At 39.9% G+C, this 18,830-nt stretch overlaps 1 protein-coding gene across 4 annotated transcripts in view; it reads right to left on the reverse strand.

Annotated features, from left to right (window-relative positions):
- The window catches only part of USP45 (ubiquitin specific peptidase 45), a 56,282-nt gene that overhangs the window by 19,138 nt on the left and 18,314 nt on the right, over positions 1-18,830 (reverse strand). For all 4 annotated transcript variants that reach the window (XM_080342364.1, XM_080342363.1, XM_080342362.1 and 1 more), the window contains 3 exons: positions 14,775-14,920; positions 13,420-13,515; positions 10,995-11,125 (listed from right to left, as the gene is read on the reverse strand). In XM_080342364.1, coding sequence (XP_080198490.1) covers positions 10,995-11,125; positions 13,420-13,515; positions 14,775-14,920 — 373 coding nt within the window. The remainder of the gene's footprint in view (positions 1-10,994; positions 11,126-13,419; positions 13,516-14,774; positions 14,921-18,830) is intronic.

An 18,830-nucleotide genomic window follows, 5' to 3' on the forward strand; every position in this document is an offset into this window, starting at 1 on the left:
TTTCTCACACTAGTCAGATTCAGAACATGGGGGACAGTGTGGTCCATCCCATCCAAACTTCATAATCCTTGGCAAAACTCTTTAAAGTCTCATCTCCACGCTGTATCCATAAGCACGGGTGGCAGATACACCAGCCCCAGGCCCACGAGCATCAGTTCCTGCAGGGCAGCCCCCCGTGGGGATTCCTCCAGCACCCCCAAAATGGCATTAAGCAGCATCTCGAGCGTGAAGAGGTCTGCAGGAGGAAGCCACAAGGCAGCAGCTCTCCAGCTGGGATTTTGTTCATGAGGTGAGTGACAAGCGCTGTTTGTATAAATGCGTGCCACAGTCATCCTTTTTACAATAAAGCTGAATGAAGGAGGTGGTTTTTTGTTTGGTTTGCTTTGGTTTTGAGATGCCAAATGAGCTAAAAAGCACTAGAGCTGCAACTGAGAATGATACTGCTTCTGCATAAATAATAACATTGCTACCTTTTGGATATGTGATACTGAATTACTGTCTGGAATTCCCAGATTACAAGCCCACCTTCTAGAATAACCTATACTGGCTACCTGGGTTAAACAGAAACCTAAGTCATCAAAGACTGCAACAGCTTATTAACAACAACAACAACAAAATCTGCATACTTCCAAACTTTTCATCTGTAGAAACTAGAAGTCTTGAAGGAAAGGGTCTACATGCTCTGGAAGATACCCATCTGGTGTCGCCCGTGTCCCCTCAGACTCTACCGCCCATGCAGCTGTCCTCCGTGCTGCTTGGCCACAGCATCAGCAGAGACAAGCCAGCTCTCGCGTCAGCCCAAGGACACAGAAGGGACATCGGTGCTGGCAGAGTTTGCACCACTAACGCTTTACTACGCAGGACAAAAAAAACCCAAAGGCTCCACAGGAAAGGCTTTTCTTTAGTTTTGTTTTTTAGATCACCAGCAGCAGCCACATGACCCTCATAAGCCAAAAGAGGAGAACCCTCTGTTTCAGACTACGCTGCCATTTATGGCAGTAATGCTGTAGCCACCTGCACAGGGATAATGCTGCATCTGCCATTCAGCATTCTCAATCACTGCTATTCAAAAACTGTAGACTGTTTTTTTTTACTACTCACAGCATCTAAATATACTCAAAATATCATATTTTGCAGGGACAGATTACAGAGAAATTACAAAACATGCTTATGAATATGTGGGTAGATCCTTAAGGTGTTATCCTTACTAAGATAACTACAGCTAGAAGGCTGCTCATTAACAATCTGGATCTCCAGCTTCTTGCAACCCCAAATGAGACTGTGTAAATATTGACTATTAACAAATCTTTATTCACATAAACTATAGCTTATTGGCCAAACCATACCTGTCCTTCCAGGCAAGCTACCCTTTAGATCTTCAATTACAGTCTTGGACCAATTCATCTAAAATGGGATTTGAAAAGATGGGTTTTTTGCATTTCCTGCAATGCCACCAAATGGCAGCTGTGACTCTTGCTGCACGCTGGGCAGAGCACATGCAGGTGTTACCACAGGCACCCCTTCCAAAATCTAGCACAGGAGACAACTGGTTGAGCAGAGCTCAAACAGGAATTTTATCAAACTGTCAGAGTGGCCAGAAAAACCAACCATTTACTCAGTTATTCAATTTTATAAAACGTGTGTTGAGCCAGTGCTCATTTTCAGCCCCAGATTGCGTGCTCCGGCTCACCAGCGCATCAAGCGGTAAATACGCATCAGTATTTTTTCCAAGGCACAATAATTTCACTTCCCTGCCCATGTTCTTCAGCTGTTCTTGGGTCCCTGAAAATGAGGTTTTCTTTCCCACCAACACACTAAAGCCGCTCAGGTCTGCTTCAGAAATCTGTGCTCGTGGACAGGAGAAACTAAAGGTGATCAGAAAATGCATCAGACACGCAAGGTGCCCACAACAGCACAACTTAAAGCTGGGCAAGATGTGGAGATGTCCAGGCAGGGCAAGGCAGGCCTGGGCTACGGGAAGGGCAGGGATACAGGGATATGGGGATACAGGGGTACAAGGACACAGGGTCTGGGTTCTGAGCTGCTCGCTGGAGGCACTTGGGGATGTAACTGGAGACGGATCTAAGGTGACAGGGCATCTAAGGTCAGTGCCTAAAATTAAGTGGAATAAATCTGGACCTGCATGTGCAAAACAACAAGTTCACATTTACAGATGGACACTAAAACCAGTAAGATTATTTTTCTTCTTCCTTTAATGTTTCATGGTTTCCATCTGTAAACTGTCAATAAGAAATCCCTACCCCACAGGACTCTAATGGGAATTATATAACAGTATTTACAAAGAACTTGGAAGAAAGGATAAAAGTAACAGTAGTTATTCCCAATATTTTTTCAAAGTTATATTCTCTAGTAGATTATTAGGACTGTTTCTAAATAACAGGATTCTTGCCAAAATAACTTTTCTAACTATTTAACTCAGTGATATTAAAGAACATAAAAGAGTGATATCTTACCATACTAGTTGCCAATTTTTATGATTTCACTTTATTACAGGTTAAAAACTAGCAGGTTAAAAACTAGATCCAATATTTGCATTCCTGAAAATTAGGTAGTAGAAATAAGTAATAGATGGTTCAAAATGTTTACATTAAATGTTTTTCAGCGCTTCTATGTTTAAGGTAATGGCTTAATCATACTATGTAAAACTGAGCAAAATTTTCTATTTTTTTAAATTACAGCTAATTCATAGGCTCATTTATCTTGGAAAAGACCTTTAAGATCATCAAGTACAACTTTCACATTTATGCTTCGCAGCTACTTTTTGACACAAAGTTGACAATATCCTTAGTTAAAAATGATTTAACGATGCTGCTCTACTATGAGGCTTACTATAAAATCTGGAATCAGCAGAGCCGGTGATTTTTTTAAGCATTTTTTTAAAAGTCTATCTCTTTTTTGCATATGAATATTGAACTAAAAAAATTAATTTCAATTTTTTTTTTTTAATTCAATTAATTCAAACCTGAAATACTCCTTCTTAAAATTAAATATTTTGGTTTGATATTATTAAAATGAATTGGTTTGCTTCTATTAAAACCGACTGTTTTCTTTCCAATTAATCTGATTACGAGAACCAAATACATTCTGAAAAGCACTGAACATTTATTTTTGATTAACTCAATGTACATTAAAAAATAAATATGTATCTGCATGCATGTAAGTTGCATTTATGAGAAATGTATTGTTTTCCTCAGACAGTGAGGATCAATGATTATATTCAGCCTGCCTTCTCCCATATATGCACAATAATAGCTACAGTGTATACTGAGATAACAAAATCTCGTATTTATACAACCTGGATCCTGGTACTAATAGGGACTCTTTTTTCTTTGCCACAGAAGCAGGGCCACAAGAGACATCATAGTAAAACAGAAGAAAAATAATTAATTACTCGACATAGAAGCAAGCAGAAACTCCACCACTGTGGCAGGAGGGTTTTCTTCGTTGTAGGCACACCTTGCAAAGCTAGATCTTCAATGCAAATCAGAAAAAAGCCCTGCACATACCTTTTGTTACTGTCGATGGTTTGCCAATGAACATACAACAACCATTTCAGATGAAAATTCATTTACTAAGTCATATTTCAAGAGACAACAGCTTACCCATAAGTTCACACAGTTTTACTAGCTTAAATGACAGGAGGGAAAAATGAACTCAGCCCTGGCAGTTTTTCATTTCTCTTAGTTTTTCTTTTTACTAGCACATACATAATGCACCTACAAGGACAAGATTATTTAGGCTTCTCTGCGCTTGTACTTAATCCTCTTCCAACCTCATATACACCTAGATGCTTGTGTTGTAATGGCAACAAGGATGATGGGAATGTAACAGCTACCACTCTAAAAGCAAAGTAGCAGGCTAGTGGCTTGTAAAGAAGTCACCTAAGGTCCGAGTCATTTACTTGGACTGACAAATGATATAATGGTTTACACTGCTTAACATATAGTTAATCTGTCACTCATGTGCACAGCACGCTATGTAATGTTGCACATAATTCTAAATACCTGATATTCTGTGGAAAAACATTTGAGATCAGTGCATTTGCTTTTTAGGAGAAGCCACAAAAGAAAACCAAAAAACAACAAAAAAAATAGGAGGAAAGGAATTTCACACCACAAACTGCATTTACTGGAAACTTCCAACAGTTATAAACGAGTATTAGGGGGGAAAAAAAGGAATTAAACCATTCTGATGCACAGAAATCTGACAACTAAAAGATGTGCGCTCTCGTCTCCTTGAAAATATGCTCCAAGCAAGATCCTTGGCAAAAGTGGGGGACTTGAAGATGGTTGGTTGAGTTGACCGCTCACAGATGTGCTGACATATGGAAGCCAGTGCCGATGCGATACAACCTGTTGTACAGTGTCAGCAGGATAATGACAGAACAGGTTGAACTCCTGCTAATGGCCATAAGTGGTGAAGGACAACTGTGACATCTACATGCATGTGACTTATCTGGCCTCTCGTTACTCATCTGGAGACCAGTTATAACTGCTTGACTGTCAGTTAAAGAAATACTTTTCATGACGATTTACTTCCTAGGGTGTTTTAATAAAAAAAACTACATAATCGTGTAATTTTTAAAAGGGAAAAACCCACAGTCCTCTAAGCACTAATAGTTCCTATCTTATATTCATTTGAGGGAAACTAAGCCATGCATCAAAAGCAAAACTGAGGTACAATTACAGTCACTCAATCATACTGCACAGCCTTGCCATACCTTTACTGTCTCTAATAAAAAAACTCTCCAAAATTACCCTTTCAATAATTACTCTATTGAGCATAAGTTAGCTTAATACCTTGCAAAACCTTAGAAGCAACAGTAAGTGCCTGGAAACAGAAAACAGAACATACTATTTGATTTATTTCCAGTAGTGCAAAATGCAGAAGAACCTCTTTTAATACTGCGGTTCACTCTAGAGAAGCAAAGTGTTTATGTAATGTTAGCCTGAGAGAAGAAATTTTGCTTCTCTGCAGACAAAGATGTTAATATCTCAAGACTGCTCAGTTACCAATGAAAGTTACAAAAAAAAAGCATGAGAAGGGACAGCTTATGAAAGTTACCACAGTTCACAGAACTACACCTTCGCAGTGACACTATCAAATACCTATTCACTGTCATTATAGAATAGCTAGAATGAAAAGTTTTGTTCTTCCTGAAGCAATTGTTCTCATTAGTGATCCTGAGCTATATGCAGCTATATGACAGAAAAGAGAGCAAAATCCTACAGCACCATTAATCCCCATGATTAATCTTCTCTCAAACCTGATAGATGAGTTCTGCTACTACAAGGTGCTTGGTAGGAAAAAACACAAGCAAACATGGTCTTGCCCCTACATGTAACTAACGAATCACAGCAGCCATGCCTGTCCTGTCTCCATGGCAGGACAGACAGCACTCAGCTCTCCTTTGGACGTGCTGGCTGATTTCTTTCATTCTTTTCTACCTCGGCCTTCCCCCAAAATGAAATGAGGCACCATCACCTTCTTGCGATGCAACAGATCCGTGTTACCTGACCAAAAAGTACTTGCTAGAAGTGGCTCTGAGTGGACACAATAGCTGACACACTACAATAGAGTCATTTCCCACTTGACCATCAGAGGGAAAATACAGCTCTGTGTTCTGAGTGATGGAAATATCTGTCTGGAGGAACTCCTCCCTGCCAGCTGGTAGCCAAGTGAAGGCCTCTATGCACGAGGTCTTGCAACCCTAGAAAAAACGTTTTCTTTTTATGTGGATGTCAAATTCTTCTTTCTTCCTTTAAGTTCTGCTAAGATTTTCAACAGCATTCTGCGACAGCAAGTTCCACAGGTTAGCTCTACAAAATGTTTAAAAAAACCTTTTTTTCCCCTGGCTCTAAATCTGTTGCCTTTGAATTTCACTGACAGCTCCTTGAACTCCATGAGGGCAGTTAAATAAGCACAGCTAATTTATCCTTTATCATTTATTGTCTTCTCTTGCTGTTGTGCCTCCTTTTCATGTCCTCTCCTGTCTAAACTCAGAATATTCAAGTTCCTCTTGAACTGAAGGCCTCATATTTCTGTTACTTCTCCTCTCCCTGAAGCCCTAACCCACCTTTATCTTGCAATGCTCTGTTCTGGTTAACATGAGCATTCTAACTGAAGATACACCTCCAATGTACCTAACAAAATTACTGTTTTCCTCCTTTATTGTTTCTACAATGATGTTTATGTAGCTGACCAATACCACACACATTGCAAATAACTGGGTTGTCCAAAACATTGCACAGGTCTCCTGAGTGGAAGAAGTGGACACAAAACTCAGGAAAAAGTGCAGGTAATTCCTGCCAATGCACGTTCCTTATATATGCAATTAATCTACTTAGCATTCATAAACCTCATCCATCCAGCTTTGTTAACGTGTTCCTAAAATTAAGAAAACTCTGACAAAGTTAACTGAAATAAAGACAGGCAATCTCTCAGCTGCTGCCGCACGGAGGAGCAGATTCAATCTCCTCTGTCAGTGAGCTCCTGAACACGACACAGCATCGTCAGCAATGCGTGAAGAGGCACACCTGGGACCCAAAATGGTTCTTCACAATTTGTCAAGGAAACATCAGTTGTGTGTACTGCTGCTATAATCTTTAAAGAGTACAAATCAAATGGGAAAAATAAGCAAGTTAGAAATCTTTTCTAAAGAGAGATTTTTCTCTACAGCAATATTCTTTTAAAAGAAAAGGCTCAAAAAGACTCCTAATTAGCAAGAAAAATCCTGTTTCCTTCACCCTTTAACTCTGGTACATTATCTCAGTTTCCCTTAGCATTTCCTCTCAGAAGTGACAAATGCAGAATGCTCCAAGTGTTGTTTAGGTTTCCCTCCAAAACTAATCAACACTCCTAACTATGCATGACCCCCGTTCTGTCAGCCCCACCTCTGTCTCAAGTTCTACTTTCTGCACCTCAGAAGGAAGGATGAACACTCCTCAGGGAGGAGCAACCACCCATAAAATCTTTGTTAAGACAGTATTTTTTCCTGCATGTTAAGGTAGCAATATGATACCCCTATAAATAATTATTTGGTGGAGGTCTGAAGCAGCTAAATTCTGTAACTACTTTCTGGACTCAACACTTAAATGCCGCAACATTTACTTGCTACACAAATCTAAGCTTTCTTCCACCAATAAAATTATTCAATCATAACAAATAAAGGAAATAACATTTATGTCCTCCTAATACATCAGTGTTGCATTAGTCACTAAGTCTCCAGATAAGTCAGAAGTCTGCAGTCCTGAAATTCAGCATAGTGGAAAACCGACAGAAGGGCCCCGTAGCTATGCTCACAATCTGTCCTCGCAAAACATCTGACAGCTGCAACACTAACAAAATTAACAGTGGATGAATTAGTACCAGACGCTAAACAGTTGCTATAGAAAGATGCATCCATTTCTTTTCTTCTTCTCCCCTTCTTCAACCTGGCTACCCCACCACTCGATAAAATTAACACTCAGTATCATTTTTTCTTTTGTTATTTAACAAAAAAAAGCACCACACAAGAAAACAAACTTCATGCTGTGATCTCCCTAGACTCTTAAACAAGCAGCTCCCAGCTGACAGGATGATGCCCCAGTTCTCTCACTGCTTTTGAGCAGCAAACGTGCATCCCCTTGCAGAGTTTCTCACTTGCCTGCTCCCCCCCTTCACAGGCTCTCTGCCCACACTGAGCCACATTCCTACATGGCTTTGCCCATCTTCCTTCTTTCCTTACTTCCTTCTTCCCTTCCTTCCTTTCTCCCTCCTTTCCCTTCCCTCCTCTCTTCGGTCTTCTTACACTGAGCACTTTTCAGTCTTTGAGTAAGGATGCCCAGTTTAAATGTGACCATTCAAACTCTTCCACTCTGCAACATCTGAAGCAACTGGATTCCTGAAGTCCTACAAGGACATAAAAAAGAAAAACCAACTCCAGACATCAAATCCAGAAGTGTTATTCCAGCATGGAACTCAAAATGAGGACAAGTGTCAGACGTTAAATTATAGAGCTACCTTTACTCTATCTTGCATTGACTGATCCAACATGAAAATATGTCACAATTCAGTTAGGAGACTGAAAAATAAAAAGACACTCAAACTCATCAATAACATCTTAATCCAGATTTGTATGTATTTTTATATATATAATCCAATTGTGTCATCAGGGAAAAGTAACCATTTTTGAAAGGATCAGCCTTCTGCTACACATGAGAAAAATGTTATTTGGAAATCACTGTGTTACTTTTTGGCCAGATAGTACACTATAACAGCCCTGACAAGTAGACGGATCTAAGCATATGAAGAACAGCAGCACACCATCACCTGCTGACAGCATCAGCATTTCAACCATTCACCTTTGTAAGAAGCTTAATAGGATTGGAAGTGACTCTAATAAGGATTAAGTAAAATGTCTATATTCTGCATGACCACTCAGTGTCCTTGTCCCTGTTTGGCCAGCTACAAGCAACTATTCAAAATAATGTTATAGTAAAGACTGGGATTGGGAAGACAACTCCTGAGTCACCAAGTCTGACTCTTGATATCACAGACATGTACCTCCTGTACTATCTGTACAATCTGCTTCACAAATTCTTTACTGAAGAAAGATATGGTCGTATACTGTAGACTGGGACTGAGACAGCAAGATATGTGAAGGGGAAAGAATAATTTTTTTAAAAATTAAAAAAAAGAGGCTGCACCTCAAGTCAACAAACCCTTATGTAAAATACATAAAACCAAAACATTATTATTAGAAGTCCTTCCCCATGCCCTCCTCCCCAGTAAAATGATTTTCTTCCTCTGACATATCTCTCTGAAATATAAACATTTTTTTCAGTGTAGTTCTTCCTTTTACACATTCATCTTGTCATCTCTTTAGAAGAGATGCTGTTTGAATTATACTTGTTAAGTAAGAAGAGTTTGTGCTAATGCATGTGAAGATTGCAAGTAGTACATGCCTTTACTTTATTAACACAACTTCTTGGCAGGATTCAAAAAGCAGTTTATGTAGAATGCTGCAGCAACACAAACTTCTTCCTAGCTGGGACTCCTGCAATCTTGCCATGCTCTCTCTCTTTCATTTCAGCTTCATAGACAGACAACTTTAAAATATGAAAAAAGGCTTTGTAAAAATAGCATGATAGAATACTGCATTCATTCCGCTTAAGTTACTCTATACTAAATATATTCAGTTTGCAAAGATAAAGATTCCCCGTTCTCCTGCTTCCACCACTGCAGACTTCTGAATTTGCTGAAATTCTCCCTTTCGTCCTTCTTGCTCATGTTGCCATCAATAACAAAATAATGAAAAGACCAAAACCTTCTGTCATACCTGTGCAGCCACTTCTTGCCCCTGAACACCTAATTTCTTGCTATCAGGATGTGGATGACACTTCTGTTATTGACACTAGAGCTAGTAAAGGATTAATACTTACGTTGTGCTCTTCAAGGCTAACAAAGAAGTAGGGAAGAAGGCAAGAAGCAGCAGAAGCTGACACATACATGTCTAACAGCAAAGTCTGCTGCCCATATTAAAATATGTTTCAGGTGCAGCTGGTAGTTAAAGTATATGCTCATCCCCAAAAAAGCTACAACAAAAGAACAACAAGGTATCTGAGACTTAATACTCATACATTGTGTAGCCATCGCTTGATGGCTACACAAATACAAATACACAGAGCAGATACAAAATAGCTCTCACTTCAAAATTACAATGCCATCTGAAGCCCACTTTTCCCTTCCATCCTCATACTGAGAAAAAAACTGCTATTTTTATTTAATAATTTCCCTTCTGTTTCTCAACCAAATTTTGTTCTTATAATAACATTTTTGAGTCAGCCCCAAAACAGGAGGGGGAGTGAGGAAACAACATATTTTTCTTCTCTATATATTTTCATTTCAGGTAGATAACGCTAAACAGAAAACACCGCTGTCTGACTCAAAAGCACTGTAAGGACACTTTCTACAGATTTCCTTTTACAGCTCAAAAGAATCAAAAGGAAGCGCAATACAAAAACGTAATATTAAGTTTCTGAAGTTGAATTCTGAGGAAAAAGTAATAACTGATTTCTTTATCAGAATTAAATTGTCCCTGCTCCAGTCTCAAATCTTTTGTTTCTTTATACCATACTTTAAACCCATACTTGCACAGTGAGGTTGCCCTGGAATGCCATGGTAGGAACCTGCAACTTTCCTCCTCATTCTCTTGCTGCAGAATGCTTAAAATTCCATATAATAATACTGTAGCAAATAAATTAACATGCATTATTAATATCTTTAACTGTGAGATACAGCTGTATCATCCTCCAGTTACTCTGTTTCTACAGCTTCTTTTACTTGTAAAGTCAATACTTAAATATTTGTATCAACTTTTAAATAGGTCTTCTACAGGTGTTTTATAAAGCATGATTGTTTGCATCATAATTGAAGGCACCTACAAAGCACCACTGTAAACATTTTCCACACCAAGAAACATGAGTTTCTTTAGGGCTTGCAAGCTCTTTGCAATCTGGAGCCATATGCCATTTCAGTACTGCTTCAAGTCCTTACTTGTTAAGACTCTTTTTCATTTTGAACTGATGCCAAGGTCAGACATCATAGCAGAGGTTTCCCATTTAAAAGCTCAGCCTTTTTTCCAAAATACCTACATACACTTTGCAGTATTAGCACAGCTTTATGGTAGTATACCAAAAAAACCCTGAGAGGCAATTCTATTTTCTTCAGGTTTACCATGGCCTCTTCTGTCTCCTCACACTCAGTTCAAAGCTCACTTGAACGTTACTGGTTATGGACTGGGCCATTCATTACATGAAGAGCAGGTACAACGCTGGAGCTCAACAAGGAGCCCTGCAGCCTTAAAACACGAAGACGACATGTTCTGGACTGCCCAATAAGAATCTAACAGCACCTTAGGAAGGACAATAGACATAGCACACTTAAAAATATACCACTGGAAATTATAAATGAAAGATACTGGCAATACATACTTTTGACAAAGCTGACTGAAGAGCACTTTGGGAGAAAGAGGACCTTTTCCAGCCTCCCTCATGCTGTGAAGGAACAAGAACATCGCTGATGTCAAAGGTCCTGGGCTGGAGAGGTTCACCACCAAAGGATCCTTCAAAGTAAAAGTAAACTGCATATCAGATTTTGAAGTTAATGAAACACAAGAATTATTTCAGGCTAGTATATTTATGACAAAGAACAATGTAACTTTCAGTCTTAAAGTCTTTTGGGTTTGGTTTTCTTTTTCTGTATGTTGATGACACCTAGATAATTGAAATAATTGGAAAGAAAGCCTATTATATAAGCAGTAATAGTTGCAAAACCAAACAATTATTGTTGAGCAAATTCATTGATAACCAATAGTGTTGTAAACAGACATGTCAATGAGCCGGTCTGATTCTCACAAAAACAAACCAGCTGCTGCACTACTTGCTTTACTCTTACTCCCACCTGCACCGCAATTAAATAGGAGAGACAACACAGGCGACCTCCCCCATGGGCCAGCATAGGATGGAACTCAGTGGCACTGTCCACCCAACCTTGGACAAGGGGTGGAAAGCTTCTCTGACCTATGAGCTGCACACCGACATCTCCACACATCCAACAGGTGCAGAAACACACCCTGTTCCTCCAGGAACCAGGCGCTGGGAAGGCACCAGCAGTGGTTCACAGCAGGAGACAACAGCAGAAGCCACAGGTCCACCATGGCAGCGGGGGACAGGCATGGGGTGCATCCCGGACAGCCCCTCCTGGTATGGGATTCACCCCAGCCAGCAGGTCCCAGGGCTGGACGGAGCTGGACAGCAGCCACCAGCGCCAGCTGTAGAGCAGGAGACTCCTGCACTGCTGATGTGCCACCTGCATCCCAAAGGCCACAGATGGGCAAATCTCCCTAACGTGCTCCCGGGTTATCTATGACCACCATGCTTCCAACTAGCAAAACAGATTGCAACTGCTGAACAAACCATTAAAGATGCTGTCTTATCCGGAAAGCAGATCCACACAAAACATAAGTGCTATGGATGCACACAAATATCAAGTATTTGCATTATATACACTAACAAAGGCTAGACATGAGGAAGAAATTTTTACAATGAGGGTCATAAAACACTGAACAGGTTGCCCAAAGAGGTGGTAGATGCCCCATCCCTGGAAACATTCAAAGTCAGGCTGGACGGGCCTCTGAGCAACCTGTTCTAGTTGAAGATGTCAAATCCCCCTGCAAGTAGCAGGGACTAGATCATCTTTGAAGGTCCCTTCCAACCCAAACTGTTCTACGATTCTATGAAAAGGTAGAAAAATGCCATTTACCAAGTGGGAAGCTGGGAGTTTCTATGTTGCTATTACACTACTGCAACCCTCTAATTCTGTGTCAACATAAAAAGACCAGAAAGCACAGTCTTTGCCCTGAAAATCTTATTTATATTCTAGGCATTGTCATTAAACAAAAAATAAATCTTTCATCCTTATGGCTGTGCAAGTTTCGCATCAAGCATAAGCCAAACTCCACTGGCTTTCTAAGCCTCTGGGCACAAACGAGCTCCAGACTCCCATTGTGGCTCAGGATAACTTAGTGAAATGTGTTGCTGCTCCAAACTGTCACTGAAGGTAATATAGACAGCAACACAGTGTATTTCACACTGTTCTTGCCTGGAGAGGCTATGAACATCACCGACAGCAACATACAGAAATCATTTCAGAGGTATCCAAAACAGAAATCCACCCCTCAACCCTCACTGTCACTAGAAAGCTTCCAGCAAAGAGCAGAAAAAGGAATAGTCCTCCGTAACTGCTTGCTTTAGCTAGCAGAGGGAAAGGGGTATTATCTTTATTGCCAACAACATATTATGAAACCCTTAGTCTCTAAGACATGACTGGAATAGCAGCATATTCCTTGATAATAGCCACAGCAGTCTCTTCCCCATACGCCCACAATGAGCTTGAGGACAAGAAATTCGGTCCTCTCTGAAATTTTGCTTCTCTCAGTTTAATCCTCTGGCCTGTGAAGCATGTAATAAATTTTACAAGCCTTATCAATGAAGGGCTGGAACAGGCTGTAATAAAATATTTCATGAACACTTTCTAGAGCCAAATATATTATTTCCTGTATTATATAAGCATACTGAAGAAATGAAATGGGGAAACAAAAATAAGCCAGCCACTCTTTCCTAAGATCAGGCATTATTTGCTACTTCGATGTCACAAATATCAAAGGAAGTGATTATTCCTCCCCTTCAGGGCTGAATAGTTTTGAAAAAGGAGTTAACAGATATCATAAACCAGTTAAATAATTAAAAGGTAAAAGAAACAGGAAAAGAAAAGCATGTCTTAAACAGAGATGCATTTTCCCATCCTCCAGCTTCTTCCCACAGTTCCCCAAATCTGTATTTCTCACTGCATACTCACCAACTGGGAGTCCGAAGTATGACAGATTTTCAACTTTGTTCCTTTCTCTTTCATCTCACACATCAGTTCATTTAGTATGTGAGTCTGCGCCAAGTTCTTGAAGACAAAAAAAAAGCAAAGAAACGCATGCTGATCTTTCAACCATCCATTTTCTTTAGTTATAAATTCTAAATTCATGGATAGACACACCAGATACATTTCCTAATGTACAACTGAGGTTTGACTCAGATCACTAGGAAAAGCAGGTATCACCCTTATAAGAGCCAAGATCACTGATCTCAGACTGTTTCTAAAATTGTATCTACTTCTGTTTCAGTCATTCCAAAAGTGTCCTAGTAATAACTTTGTTATTTTTGTTCAACAACAAGATTCATTTTTTTTAATGGCAACATTAGTATCAGAAATCATTGTTCCTTTTAAAACCTGCAGTCCCCCTCATCGTGGCCCAAGGAGCACAAAAGCTTTGGCACACTGAAAAGCATTACCTCTCCAAATTTAAGAGAGAAAGCAACTCAACATAGCTTCGTTCCCTTATTTTTTGTTAACTTTGACTGCAGATCACTTGGGTTTCTACAATGCCCTAAGTATGGACAGAGAACAATTTCCACTCCTTACAAATTTACTCTTTGTTTGCTGAGTTTTGTAATTGTCACCATAAACACAAGGTAAAGAGTGACAGTTCAGAATACTTTTGTAGCAGTTTTCTCTTATCTGCTCACTCCTGTGTGCAGTCACACAGATGTCTCTGCTCAGCTGACAAGCAACAGCATGTTCCAGTATAAAACCCGCTAAGGCTGCTGCTTTTTTTAGGATGTTAGATTAGCTGTACACTCAACATCAATAAAAGTGCATTGGTATAGCTCATTCCTCTTAGACTGGTCAGGAAAAATAAATAAATAAACAAATAAATAAAAGTACTTTTATAACTGCACCCATTGTAGGGGCTTAATATCATCACAACACACTGTGCAGACATTTACATTATGCATAAAGTACCACTTTTCACACCCACCGGTATGGTAAATACTGTGCATTACTCATGACTGCCTAATGCTGAACTACAAATAAAACCATATGCTAGAGTACAACCCACACACATATGCAGTGTGCAAAACACTTGACATTTTCATTTGTCTCATTACTGTGAAAAATGCTACTGATCCAGGAAATTTTTTGTTGTTATTACAGGAAATATTGCTTGGATAGCAAGGAGAGAAAAGAATTTGAAAAGGACATCCAGAAGGCAGAATGAAGACTGGTAAATCAGTCAGTACATTTTCTGAAGCCTACAGTTTATACAGACTGAGTATTTCTGAAATTTATTACGGCAAATCTGTACGATCTTTACATCTTACCTGCATGACAGCATTAAAAAAGCATGTATTTCCTAAATTATTTATTCCTTTCACTGGAACTGTCGCACCATTACCAGAACTTTTTCCTTTCAGTATTTCACTTGCTTCACTGTTTTCTTCACGGAGTCGTATGATTTTTGATGAACCTATAATTAAACTATATATTAACATTACTATATAATCACATAGTTTAAACAACTTAGTGCTTCCATGGATTACATTTATCATTTTTATTATAATGTATACAGAAAGATATCTTGATGGTACTCTAAGCTGCTTTACCTCATCTTTACAAACCAAGAGACATCAGCAACTGAACTCCTGGAAAAAAAACATCCCCCCAACAACTACATATATCAAACAAAACCTTCCACAACAATTACATTGTCTCATAAGACCGTAACTTCTTCAATTATCCAAACAATAAATAAACCGGGCTTGGTGAGTTTATTAACAATAGGCAATTTAGATGTACGTTAATTAGACACTAGAAAGAGCACACAAAGGCTGCTTTTTGATGCATTTGAAGAGAAGTAACCAAAAGTTACCACCTGAAGGCTGCAAGTCTTTAGCAATTACCACACTCTGAACTGCCATGTACAACCCAGTCAGCAGCCAAATCAGAATTGGTACCAGTTTCCCCAAACATTTGCTTCTTCACCCACCTCCCTTTGCCACAGCCAGAGGAACTGCTAATGTAACCCAAATTAATAGAATGCTGCTCTTTTAATTTTAAACAACAGAAATTTGATAAAACTGCAATGGAATGAAACTGCTACCACCATAAAGTCCACGTATTTCCTTATTTCCCTTATTATTTAAATAGATGAGGGGCAGCAAAGTTAGACAGTCATTAACTTGTAGCCTAGAGGTAATGGAAAGACTTGAGATAACAATATTTAGCCTTGAATTCTACTAGCAACTTTCATATTGTCATGGTTGCAGGACTAAATATGAACATTACTGACATCTGCAGTGTCTTAAATATTGATTAACAATGCATGTCAATGTAAACGAGTTATGGACTTAATAGATGCCAAGAACTGTGATGCTGCAATCTCTGTCTTGACATATGAATTCATGTATTTGTTCTAATGAGTTTCACATTGAAGTCTCATTAAAGTGTTTTTGAGAAATAACTAACAGAGCTATTTACGTTAATGAAATGCTCATGTCAAAAGGTTCTTTTATGTACACTCCTAGGTAGTTTCTTGCTTAGAAGATTAAAAAAAAAAGTAATTAAACAAAACACAAGTCATTAAAGTATCTATTGTATCTGGTAACAAGCTTCTGATACAGTCCGTCTGCATCCTGCAGTGTCACCAAAGCATAATAATTTTTCTAAATTGCATCTAAGTTTGTCAAGATGCTGTTAGAGGTGCTTTGCTGTTTAAAAACATTTTTAAGTGTTCTCAGTAATACTGCTCACACAGCTTTAAAATATTCTCCCTTCCACTGGTGTGGAAAATTAAGACGGTACAAGGGCAAAGTAAGAGATCAAGTTCTCCTTGAAAAAGCAGGCAACACAATGAATGACAAATAGCTTGGGAGCTGCTCACGCCCTGAAACACTCAGTTTAATGGGCGGCGTGCAGCAACGCCTTTTAATTGACGTGCTTACAAGGGGCAGCTACAGTGCCTGAGCCCCGTCCAGCCACACAGAGCTGCAAAAGAACCTTAGCAGGAGAATGGGAGCTCCAAGTGACTGCAACTTGAAGGCACTGCTCACTCTCAGAAATTTAATAAGTCAACACTTCTTCCCCTCAGAAAAGCGTGCCATACAGAGGAGTGGTGGGGAGACAGTTAAAAAACAAAAAAAAAAAAAACCAACCAAAATTGTGTAAATAATTTGTGTATTAGTATACCACAGTTGTTGCATTTATCCATCGGCATTCAAAAACATCTGGGACAGCATCTTAAAGTAAACAATGTTCACAAGGCCATCTGGACAAAACTGCAGGCAAAAATTAAAGCATAAGCATATGGAAAAGCAGATTTTTCTCTTCCCTTTAGCAGTAGAGGATGACAAATGTCAAACCTAGATCTGTCCACGCTTCACTGTGCTACGCTTTGCAGCACCACCTGGCTCTCCTTGCACAGCCACCAAATATGGACAGCACTGCCACAGCAGACCATATCTGCAGGGCAAACTCAATAAAAGCATTTCACTTCATGGTTAAATGGCAGCTTCACACAAGTAGCAAGGTCCCATTTGCTGAACCTTACATACAAATTAGTTAAGGGAGGGAAAACAAAGCCAAAGCATCCAGCTTTGCGATAAAGAGCCGGATGAACACGCAATTATAAAACACAATAAATGCGAACCTGACATCCGATTGCCACAAAGCTGGATAATTAGTATAGGGACAAGGAGAAGTAGTAGTAAATTAAGAAAAGGCCTCTATGTTACTATTGAAGTTTAGGAACCTCCTTCCATTTAGAAGATTTTAATTACTGATTAATTACTCTTGGTTTTTTTAATAATTTTACAAACACAATCCACATGACATTTTACTAGGGTTTTTTTGTATCTGTGAAAAAGTCTTGACAGAAAAGTGTTGCTTTGCAATTACAAACATTACCTGCTGTCTCGCTTATTCCACGCAGATATTTTTAAAGACATACACAGAGCCAGAGGAGGGACAGCAGTTTTAAATTTAACTCTGCTTAGTGTCCCCAGCTCAGTGATAAATGACAGATGAGCCTGAAGCTGAATGTTTAGTTGACATGTGAAGAGTTGGTCAATCCTAATAGAAGATGCTGGTAATGACTGCGACAGCTATTACATCTACAGATTGGGGCTGGAGGGTCCTTCTGCAAAATTAACCCCAGGCTACAAGCATGTTATTAATCAAAAGGCTAATATGTAATTTTTTAAAGTGAATTTGCACTGAAATGTTTCATGGACTCTTGATGACTCAGTCTTGCAACCCTGTAATGTTTTACCAGGCATGCTTTTGGATATGAAAAGTGACTTTTAAGCCGGTATAGACACAAAAGGGACCCTAGCAGAAGGATTCCATCAAAATGGCTGTCATCTGCTTCTGCCCACAAGGGCCTTCAGCTGCTGGCCAGACAAGAGAAAAGAAGTAGTCCAAGCCATTTTTCTGTGTGCAGTAATACCTGTTATAAAGGAACTTGTTAGCGAGAGCAAGGTGGGTGAAAAGCACAAAAGTTATTAAGTTCACAGATTGATTTCTATCCATAGTTCACTATTACATCTTTTAGAGAGCTGACATGGAGACCTCCAACCTCTCTGCCCTTCCCAGGCACTGTAAACATCAGCCCCGGGCAGGCCTGTCCTCCACTGCGAGGACAACGTATCTGGCTCTGACTGTTTTTGGAGCTCACACATTCAGACTCCTCCTGCAGTTTTGTTGCAGACGTGGCCTTTCTCATCCAGTCACGCAGGGACAACTCTCACCCAAGGTGGTCCTTGATCACTCCAACATACTTTGCCCTTGATAAAGCGTATCTCCCCTACCAGAGCACTCTGCCAAGACCCATTGCCCAGCTTTCCACCCAGCTCATCACACCCTAATGACCATCTCTTCCCAGGCCTCAGGCCAGTGCCTACCTCTGGTCCCACCATAACATCCCCCTCCAGCTCTCACTCCTTTGGCTCTCAGACAGCTGCCTTTGTACATGGGCACCACCCTCGTACTCAGCAAAGCTTCCTGATGTCACCCTGCTTTCCTCCATGCTGGCAACCCCCCTTCCCCACCAGACCCAGAGAAAAGAGGACAAGAGTCACTGACTGCTCCTCTGCTACTGATCTTGCTTGCAAGGCACTCTTGTCTTGCCACCCTTATCCTCAGCTTTTTTTTTTCCTATATCTGCTCACCTGTAGTCTCGTCTCACAAGCTCTCTGGAGGCAGGGAACATGGTTTTGTCCCACGGCTGCACAGCACCAGCCTCATGGGTGCGTGACTGAGAATCCCGAGCCCAATGTTAACACAGACAATGATTCAGTCCGTGAATCAGAGCAAGTCACCAGACTCAGTGTGCAAACACACATGGGTGCTGACACACCCACTTGCAAAAGATATTCAGAAAA

This window comes from Nesoenas mayeri (assembly GCF_963082525.1).
Source record: "Nesoenas mayeri genome assembly, chromosome: 3".
Taxonomy (NCBI): domain Eukaryota; kingdom Metazoa; phylum Chordata; class Aves; order Columbiformes; family Columbidae; genus Nesoenas; species Nesoenas mayeri.